The sequence below is a fragment of the Lycium barbarum genome, chromosome 8 (assembly GCF_019175385.1).
Source record: "Lycium barbarum isolate Lr01 chromosome 8, ASM1917538v2, whole genome shotgun sequence".
NCBI lineage: Eukaryota > Viridiplantae > Streptophyta > Magnoliopsida > Solanales > Solanaceae > Lycium > Lycium barbarum.
In genome coordinates, this window is record NC_083344.1 from 129696485 (window position 1) to 129707313 (window position 10829).

General features: G+C 36.2%; 1 protein-coding gene across 1 annotated transcript; it reads left to right on the plus strand.

Moving 5' to 3' along the window:
* Nucleotides 1-1051: 1051 nt before the first annotated feature.
* On the plus strand, nucleotides 1052-7476 carry LOC132607412 (transcription initiation factor IIB-2-like). The gene is made up of 7 exons (XM_060321369.1): nucleotides 1052-1841; nucleotides 4639-4663; nucleotides 5659-5788; nucleotides 5873-6003; nucleotides 6106-6194; nucleotides 6749-6825; nucleotides 6966-7476. Exons 1-7 carry the CDS (start codon nucleotides 1495-1497, stop codon nucleotides 7103-7105), a joined length of 939 nt encoding a protein of 312 aa, XP_060177352.1. The 5' UTR covers nucleotides 1052-1494; the 3' UTR covers nucleotides 7106-7476.
* Nucleotides 7477-10829: the final 3353 nt, after the last annotated feature.

Consider the following 10829-nt stretch of genomic DNA (forward strand, 5'->3'; position numbering starts at 1 on the left):
GTTCATTCATCTGACCGTAAACTAGGGCCACCTTTGATTCTGCAAAAGTAAAAAATTGCAACTCAGATGTTTGGTTTCGCAAGACAAATTCTGCCTTAAGGCTAAAATTTTGCCTTGCGAATCCAAACTCTATCTTGTTAATTTTTTTAAAATTTTTGACTGAGCGGAGGTTCAAACCCTAAATTAAAACATTTTTAGAGATGGGCAAAATTTAAAGATCACTAATTTGAAGGACAAAAATTAAAGACCACCCCCGGCAAAGGGTAATCCTGCAAATTGCCCTAGTAGAATTGAAAGACGGGCTTTGGTTGGGTTAATTGGATAGGGGATTGTCTCAGGTCTGTGCTAATTCAGCCCAACTATGATAAGCTCTTGCGTAAACCCAACTTCAACTGAACTGGGCTGGGTGGCCTAATGGGCTCAAGCTTCGACCTCCAATTTCTCTTTATCTTCCGGAAAATATCTGAGCAATTTCCTCTATGTACTTTGGTAATTCAATACAAACAAGTAATAGCACATTGAAGTATGATAATCAGAAGACAAAATAGTAGTCCTTTCGGATAAAAAAGAGTGTCTAATTTTTTATTTTTTTTTAGATTTGTCCTTATTAAGTGTTAAGTGAGTAGATAATGTTCTTTTTCCTTATGGGTTAGGTAATTTTTTGAGCCTGATGGATCGAGTTTAGTTCGTTTTTAAAACCACAGAGATATTTTTTCAAATGAATCAGACCCTACCCATCAGAAAAAAATTTACCGCGCTAAAAAAAATGTGTAGATTTTTTTTCAAAGCCACATGGAATTTTTTTAATTGAAAAATAAGCTAAATAATTTTTCTTTTTAAAAATCCGTTAGCAAAAAAGATATATTTGCATTATTTTATAACGACAGGAGTATATATACATTATTTTTTAAATAAATATATCTGTTCTAAATCGCAAAATTAAAAAATATATATTTATACATTTGTCCTTTTCTTTTTCACTGTTTCCCCTCAAATCTTCACCTGGTTTTAACAACCTTTCTCCACGTTTTTTAATGCATGAAGGACTTCCCGACCATTTCGAACCGACCCACTTCAGCTTTTCGGTTTATAAATATCCAGTTGACCACATTTTCTCCTCCATTAGATAGCAACACAGATTTTTTAGAGAGAGAAAGAGAAAATCAACTCCATAAACACAACTCACAATCCTTCTCTCTCTCTAACCTCAATCCACATCTCCTTACAAAAAAATCCATAATCGAATCTCCCCAATTTTCGTGCTCAACTAGAATCGGGTCGGGTCGGGTCACGCACTTTGGCTCAATTCACAGCTTCTTACAAAGTTCCCAAATAGAATCTTCCCAATTTTCGTACTCAACTCGGGTCGGGTCGCAATCAGCTCCATAAACAGCACATAATCCCTTCTCTCTGTACCCCAATCCACAGCTACTTTACAAAAGATCCCAAAATCGAATTTCGTAGCTCAACTACAGTCGGGTCGGGTCGGGTGAAATGGGCGATTCATACTGTTTGGACTGCAAGCGTAACACGGAGGTAGTAGTTGACCATGCGGCGGGCGATACGGTATGTTCGGAGTGTGGACTGGTATTGGAAGCTCGGTCAATTGATGAGACATCTGAATGGCGTACATTTGCTGATGAATCGGGTGATCATGACCCTAACCGTGTTGGTGGACCCGTTAACCCCTTACTTGGTGATGTGGGTCTTAGTACTGTTATTTCTAAAGGGCCTAATGGGAGTAATGGAGATGGTTCTTTAGCTAGGTTGCAGAATAGAGGTGGTGATCCTGAACGTGCACTTGTTATGGCTTTTAAAGCTATTGCTAATATGGCTGATAGGTAAACTAATTTGAACTTTAACCGATATTTAAAGATGTTACGAGTTTTTTTTTAACTACTCCCTCCGGTTCAATTTGTTTGTCTGAATTTGACTTGACACGTAGTTTAAGAAAGTAAAAGAAAGATTTTTGAATTCTGTGGTCTTAAACAATAATAATATGTAGAATGTACCAAACTGTCCTTTAATCTTGTGGTTTTAGTTATCTCTAGCTTGGTTGTATAATAGGGGTGGTGATCCTGAACGTGCACTTGTTATGGCTTTTAAAGCTATTGCTAATATGGCTGACATGTAAACTAATTGAATTTTTTTACTACTCCGTCTGTTCCAATTTAAGTGTTTTGGTTTGACTGGCACAGAGCCATAGAGTTTAAGAAATGCAAGGATACTTTTCAACCTTGTGGTTTGAAATTAAAGACGTGTGTAATGTAGTACTAAAATGTCATATGAATTTTGTGGTTTTAAACTTGCTATGTATGGTATATGAATTATCAACTTAGTAAATATAGAAAGTACTCTTTTTGGGATAGACCAAGAAGGAAAGTAAGTCGCTTAAATTGGGACGGAAGGAGCATTTGGTACAAGGAGAATTACAACTTATAGTATTAGTTTGGAATATTTAAGTTTTAATTCTGACCAAATGAATAAAGCTAGTCTGATATAGTCTTGAGAAATTGCGGTGGTGATCCTGAGCACGCAGTCGGTATGGCTTTTAAGGCCATTGCTAATATGGCTGATGTGTAAACTAATTGAACTTTAATACCGACATTTATAAATGTTCCTTTTTTACTATTTAGATAGAGGAGGATTGCAATAGTTATCCTAAGTTAATTAGTTAGCTGGTTAATATCAATTAGCTAGAAGTTAGTGACAATCAGTTCCCATGTTGTAACTAACCTAGTTGGCTTAGCTTAGATTAGACATCTGTATGTAAACTACACTTCGAGTACTTATTAGTTTGCAATATTTAAGTTTTAATTGTGAACAAATGAATTACTAGTATGATTTGGTCCTGAAAAATTGGGAGGGAGAGGGTACTTTCATTTGGGTTTTGATTTCTTGATATTTTAAGCGGTCAACTCTGGTTGGAGGCCGAGTTAAATGTAAGAAAATATTAGTATGATGGTTGATTGGACTGCTGTGCTGTGTGATATTGGCTATTGAGACCAAAAATGGCTTTACCCTTTCTTGAATTTTGGTGACCTGATGCAGCAGCTTATTTTTGTTGCTAGCACAATCTTTGTGCTGATGTTTTTATATACACAGAAAATGTTACCTTCTCAATAAAATAAAATAAAATAAAATAAAATAATGACATTAGTTTTCTGTTCTCCCAGTTAGCTTTCTTTTTTCTTGAGACTCTCCTAGTTAGCTTTCTTAAAAGCTATTTTTATTGCCAAAAGCAGTTACAACAACAACAACAACAGCCTAGTGAAATCCCACATCTTGGGGTCTGGGGAGGGTATAATGTACGCAGACCTTACTCCTACCAAGGTAGGATGGCTGTTTCCGAGAGACCCTCGGCTCAATAGAAGCATAAAAAGGGGGTCAGATAAGGTTAAAAGATTTAAAATGATATTGCAATGAAATAATGCAAGCGACACAGTAAAACAGGATAATGAAGGAATTCAAAGCGATATGGAAATGCAAATCACGAAAGCGGCACAGATAAAATAGAGTAATCAAAGTACAGAAAGTAGCAAATAATAACATAAATCAAAGCACAAGAAATTATAATGCGCTAATGCGCCTACTAATAAGGAAAGATAACGAGACTTATATACTAGCCTTCTACCCTAATGTGGGTCCTCCACACCTTCCTATCTAAGGTCATGTCCTCGGTAAGCTGTAAGTGCGTCATGTCCTGTCTAATCACCTCTCCTCAATATTTCTTTGGCCTACCCCTACCTCTTCTGAAACCATCCATGGCTAACCATCCAAAAGCAGTTGTATATGATTAAAGCCTGCTATAGTGCAAGGAGTCAATAAAGTTCAATAAGGCATTACAATGATTAACATTTATCATATTACATCAAAACACTAAGGTATATACTATCTCCACAGTCCTTATTATGCACACCGAGATGGTGGTCTGCAGAACTTTGAGCTGCGGATTCATCTTTTATCCTCTCCAGCTACTGATAGCCTCCTTTTTAGTTGCTTGGCGTTAATCCATCCACTCCAAAAAGATTCGGAAATACACCAAAACTGCCAGGATACAGAGTAATGCTTTTCACAAATGTGCATTTGCTACAATGAGTAAGACATACTTTATGCATAGCAATCCAAGTTAAATGGACCACCTTAGTGGCGCCATCTCTTTTAATAGAGTTCTCCAAAGGCCGCTGTTGCTGTTTTTTGCTTCCAGCTCTAACCACAACACTATAACAAGGCTTAAAAGAGGAGCAGCTAATCTTTTCTTCTGCTTTTTATGTTTTGGAGGGAAGTCCTTTGTAAGATGTGATATGATGATTTGATTAGTTTGCTGTTATCATAACAATTCTCTTTCATTTATACATGACTCCCGATGATTTGAGATAACCATTGTGCATGCCTTACATTCTTAGGCATTTGGACTGCTAGCTAAGTGATTATATTGATTTCAGATTACTTATTGTTGGGATTGTTCTGAGAGCATGAGTAATAATCTTAAGACAGTTGTGTTTTGTCCTTTTGCATGATTTATATTTGAGAAGTTTAAGATTAAGAATGCAGTTGATATTTCTGTGGAATTAGTCGAATGTTTTTTCTATCGTTGTGTGCATCAGCTGAACTAATTTTCTTTTTCCTTCTTTGCAGGTTGAGCCTTGTTTCTACCATAAAGGTGTGCTTCTGTTTTGTTAGATTTTTCTTGTTTCTCTTTTTTTGCATAAGAAACTCGAGGGCAATTTTCAAATTGCTGTTGCTTGCTTGTTTAGATCTCTGGTTCTTACTAGTTTGCCTAGCATTATATTTTTACTTTACTAGATGAGCTTCATCTTCAACACAATACTTTCCTAAGGTGTCGGTAATTCTTATTGTGGTAAATGCTAATCCAAGTCTTTCAAAAACTTATACTGAAATTCCAGGTACCGTACTGTTACCTTCTTCCCTCTAGTCTTCTCTGCTTTTGAAGAAGATAACTTTCGCATCACAATCTGATGGTCTCTGCCCATGCGTACGATGATCTTGCATATGATATTTTGAAAATCATAACGCAAAGGCTAGGCGTCCTATGCAGCCACCGCTGTCAGGACCACAGGACATCTCTGGGAGGGAGCTGTCCTTCCGTCCTTCCTTGACAACAACCATTAGCATCCATGATAATTTCTGTCATACTGTTGATTATCGTGGAGATGGAAAGTTCCAGTGGCCCCTAATTTTTTTCTCTTGGACCTGCCCCTTCCCATGCCACAATTGAAACACAATAAATATGACTAAGTAGCTGTACACCTCTCTGTCACTATTAGTTCCTTAATTTCTGATTCATATGCCTGAAAGAGTATGAAGATCGTTAAAAGATGAAAACCTATCTGGTGGTGGTGATGATGGATCCAATTTGCTCACTTTTTACTCTTGTTATCCCATGGTATGTGACACTATTATTTTTGTCAAGCATTTGAGTTTTAACAACAAGGGGTGAATATATGGAAGTGAAATATATAGGCGTGGATTAAGGACCAAGGCAGTAGTTATTTAATCCCTTCTATGGGAATCAATCTTTAATTTTATCCTTATCAAACCCTATCGTATTGGAACATATTTGCTCCTTCATTATGTAAGATTAAGTCTTATTTTCATTGCCGTTTTAACATGCATCTTTCCCTTAATCTTCTGCAGGACCGAGCAAGTGAGATATACAAAAGGTTGGAAGACCAGAAGTGTACGAGAGGAAGGAATCTGGAGGCCTTGGTGGCTGCTTGTATTTACATTGCGTGTCGGCAAGAAGGCAAAGCACGTACTGTAAAAGGTATTTGCCATGATATATCTGATTATGCAGATAAATGGTTTAGTCCTCATTATAAACTTCTCTGAACCTTTGGGTGTTAACTAGAAATATGCTCAATCGCCAATGGACCTACAAAGAAGGATATTGGCCGAGCAAAAGAATTCATTGTGAAACAACTGAAGGTTGAAATGGGAGAATCAATGGAGATGGGGACTATACATGCTGGAGACTATCTGGTGAGTGAGACCAACTGTTGTGGTCTGCTCCTCTTTGTGAGTGCCTTCAATACAATATAAATGTTTGTGTATTATCTGACATGGACCATGCATGAATGTCAGAGACGTTTCTGTTCTAACATTGGTATGAACCATGAAGAGATTAAGGCTGTCCAAGAAACGGTCAAGAAGTCAGAAGAGTTTGATATAAGGTACAGAAGTATTTTTGGTTGCAGTTTATTGTTTAATCAAGTTCTCAAGGTATTAACTATCAGTGCCTTAGCCACTAGTAATAATTAGTTAAGTCGACTGTTGATATGAATGTTCAGTTTCTAAGTGAAAATCCGTTTTCTGCAGCGGGACAAGAATGGTTCTGTTTCACATCAGTGCCTCTTTTTATTTTGATAATGGCAAATTGCATTCCCTTCTGGATTTTAGAGAACTAGTTTTTGAAATAAATGAAAACTGCTGGTGGGTCTTGCATAATTGATAGAGGCTTTTGTTATGTGAGTTCAAGATTCAGTGTTGAACTTCTTCCACTCTTTCCAATACCTCTAAAACAATGCTTAACTCTTTATCTTTAATGGGAAAGATATGCAAAGGCTCCCTAAGGCTTTCTAGTGAGAAAATTGGAGCTCTAAACAGCTGATTGCAAAAAAGAAATGAGGGAAAATGGGTGTCATCACTTAGATCACTAGCCAAAGGCTTCTATGTGCCTATCTCATTGCTTAAATAACAACATAAATGTTTATTCCTTATTTTGCAGGAGGAGTCCTATATCAATTGCTGCAGCAATAATATACATGCTAACACAGCTTACGGATGCAAAGAAACCACTGCGAGGTTTGGGCATTTACCTTCTTTTTATGGTTGTGCAAGAAACAATGATGATCTGGATATGCTGAAGATGCTTTCTAGATATATAAATATTTGCTGTTTATTCTAGCCCTGTATATGTAGTTTGACTGATGTTGCACATGCAGATATCTCAATTGCAACCACAGTTGCAGAAGGGACTATCAAGAATGCATACAAGGATCTCTATCCCCATGCTTCCAAAATAATACCTGAATGGTATCTCAAGGATAAGGACATTAAGAGCCTGTGCAGTCCCAAGGCTTAGAAGTTGTATTTAGTTTCACTACAGTATCCGTTGCTCTAGCTAATTGTCCGCCCTTTCCAAGTGTGATTTCTATGTTATGTATGACCACGTGTAAGGGCATTTAAGTTGAAGGACCTTAAGAGCCTGTGCAGTCCCAAGGTGTAGAAGTTCAGTTTAGTTTAGCGCAGTATACGAATCTGCTGGCCTAAATCTTCAGGAAGTGCCCAGAATAGAGAAAACATCAGATATTGAAGTTATAAGGTCACTGTAGTAATATGTACCCTGAGTAATCAGATTTTTTTCATTTACACTTTTGTTCCCTCCCCACGATACAGATAGGCTAATTAATTTCATAATTTATTTGATATATTATGCGGCGTTTGTTTCTCCAATTTCTATGGTTATCCTTGTCATCGGCAATATTCGCTTCCTATCTGTTTCAGAACCGAGAAATCTTGAAGCCATGGTTTAAGACTGAGTTTTGGATTAAAAGTGTCTCTTATCTATGAGAGTAGGTTCATTTTGTTACCTCAAAAGTGTCCCTTATCTATGAGAGTAGGTTCATTTTGGTCCCTCAAATATTATCCTGAGCATATTTGATACCTCATCTATGGGAGTAGGTTTATTTTAGTCCCTTAAATATAACGTTAAGCATATTTAATTCCCTAGCAACGCTAAAGTGGGGCACTTTTGGATCTCCTAATAGAATCCGTTTAAAAAGTAACGGTGTTAAATTCATGTGACACACACTTGTCAGAGGCTAAAATCCATCAGACAAAAATACTAAGCTCATTCGCCTTTCTCCCCAAATTCCTGTGAAGAAACACTTCACCGGAAAAAGTCCTAGCCCTCTCTGTAGAAAGCTTCAATTGGCTGGAAGAAAAAGAAGCTGATTCTTTAAAACAGGCAGAAATTTTATCTAATATATTGAAATTTGCATTCACATGCTTCCAGAAAAAATTGGAGCGGTTTCACCAATTAAGATAATTTATAACAGTTGTTAAAAAAGAATTTTATTATAAATACTCTTTAGGTGTAATTTTACCATTAAGTGTAGTAACATCACACATCCACTACCTCCTCATTCATCTCTCACAACCCCATAATCTTCCCCACCTTCTTAAGGGTAAATGTCATGTTTATGACACCTTTTCATGTTACTCAATATAGCCCTATAAATAGAGGCATTGAGAATGATGTTAGACACATTTGAATATACTTGGTTACTTGGATAAAATAAGAAATTCTCTCCTCTCTGACACTTTATTGTTCTTGCTCATCTTTTGATATATTGTACTAACTCTTTTAGATTGATTTTACAACACGTTATCAGCACGAATGCTAGTCTTTGCGCATCAAGAACCGATGGTAGCCTGCTAACACATAAAATATATGTGGTGTAAGTTAAATTTCAATTCATTCTGTCCACAAGGTGTGATTAAGTACGACTTCTTGTTTGCACAGAATTTCGTTGTTCTGCAACTACCGACCTAGCTATTATGCAGATATAGAAGTGCTTACCATCCTAAACTTCAGTCACTTTTATATTAACTCTAACATGGGTTGTCTGTTACTTGTATAAGTATTTCAAGTGATCTTTCTTTTAGCAAGTATAGCACTTCATATGACTTTTCATATGCAAACAGAAAATCTAATTTTAACAGTTGTTAGGCTAGTTTCAATTGATGCAAATAATCTTTTGCTACGTACTCTTTGCCTATTTCTAGTAAATCTTTGAGTTGATATGAGGCATGTGATTAGCTTAAAGCATTTCTGCATATACAGCCATGGTAATGTTATAATTTCTAGTCCAAAGCGATAAACATATTCTAAGATTCTTTAGATCAGAATATGGGGAAATCTGCATGGCTTGACAAACACTAGTAGTTAATTATATTTAGTAGCTATAATTTGATTTAATTACTTCCCATAGCTAATATTTGTATGTTAATGACAATTATTAACTACAAGGTAAAATACAATGAAAAGAGGAATGTATCCCCAATTCAGCCATTCTCTCACATCTGGTCTCTCTCTCTCCTCCATTCCTATCACTTTTGTCTCTCATCTAAATCTTCTCTTCCTTTCAGTGAAGATTTGTTTTGTTTCTTTAGTGAAGATTTGTTTTGTTCCTTTCAGTGAATGGTTTAAATCTTAATTTGTTTTGTTTCTTCCTTTCTTATTTTCTCTTTTATTTTAGCTTATTGTACAACTTAGATCTGAGTAAAAATGTGGCGGTGTTGTTGTTGTTGTTGGCTGTGGTTGGTGTTGTTTTTGTGGTTCGCTGGAGAGGTAAGCTCCGGCAATGGTTGTTGTTGTTGCTGTTATTGGCTGTGGTTGGTGTTGTTGTTGTGGTTCGCCGGAGAAGTAAGCTCCGACAATGGCTGCTGTTGTTGCTGTCGGCAGTGAAGAGGAGAAGAAGTGGTAATGGTGTTGTTGTGGCGGATGGCGGCGAGGGTTGTTGGTGGTGGTGATGGGAGTGACGGTTTCTGTTACTCGTTGTATTCATGAATATAACTAGGTCGTTTATGAATACAGAGAGCCATTTTAAATATTAAATACAATGATTTTTGAGCTAGCCATGTAAATATTGAATATAACCGATTTTTGAGCTGAATACATCAGACTTGTATGCAATGAGGAGAATTTGACTACATTTTTTACTAGTGAATTTTATTTCTTATATTCAGTTTTTTAGTGTATTCGTAAATTTTTAGTGCAAAATTCAGTATTTGGGGGTGTATGTTGAAAGATATTTTTTCGTATACAACCAATTTTAAATATAATAAAGTGAATACAGTGTAAAAGTAGCTACAAATGAATACATTTGAGTTGAATACATTTACTTGAATACAACTTAGTTGAATACATCTAACTTGAATACATCGAAATCTGACTTGAATACAACGAAATTTAACTTGAATACACCAAAATCTGATACAACCGAATTTTGAATACAATCCGAATATTGAATACAATCTACTGTAGCACGCGATACAATCTACTGTAGTGCGCATCTACTGTAGCTACGAAATGTAATTAGCTAAAGTGTAGCTATACCTAATAAAATAACCCCCAAAATGTAGTCATTTATGTAAGTTTCCCAAGAATATGTCTAGTGTATCAATTAATTCGTTAAATCGGAAGTCAATCTATTAAAGGTTATTGACTCTTTCTATGCCTTTATGAACACCATAAGTAGTAAGTATTATAACTGTGATTTCTTTTATTTCTAATTCTAATGTTCACGATGGTTTTTTGAATTAAAGTATTATATATGCTAAATGATAAAGTCAAGCTCGTGACTAATGGTTAATTTCCACTCGATTTGACCATACCGGTATGGCAAAATGTTCTTAGTAATTTATCTGGCATTATAGTTTCACCCAATTAACATGGCATGTTTTTGTTGTCTTAGGAACGAGAGTTGTTCACAAAAAAAAAAAAAGCTTGCAAGTTGCAACCATGTAATATAGGCCTAAGCAGGTCATAAGAGTATTTTGGTCACTTTGGCCTTTTATGCCATTGGTTTTGGATAAGACGGTGAATTCAAGTCTCATCGCACCAAGAGGATAAGATATCAGGTTAGAGTCCCGGTTCGGTTGAAGTCCCAACGAATTATGGTCTAACACGCCTTTTCATGGATAAGACATTGGATTCAAGTTCTAACGCCCTATATCAATGATATAATGATGACTAAAGCAAAATAATGTGCTTTTGATTAAAAATCGTGAAGTCCGTCCAA

Coding starts and splice junctions, on each gene's coding strand:
- LOC132607412 (XM_060321369.1), top strand. CDS start 1,495: ATGGGCGATTCATACTGTTTGGACTGCAAGCGTAACACGGAGGTAGTA. Junction 1,842..4,638: donor ATTGCTAATATGGCTGATAG/GTAAACTAATTT, acceptor CCTTCTTTGCAG/GTTGAGCCTTGTTTCTACCA. Junction 6,826..6,965: donor TGCAAAGAAACCACTGCGAG/GTTTGGGCATTT, acceptor TTGCACATGCAG/ATATCTCAATTGCAACCACA.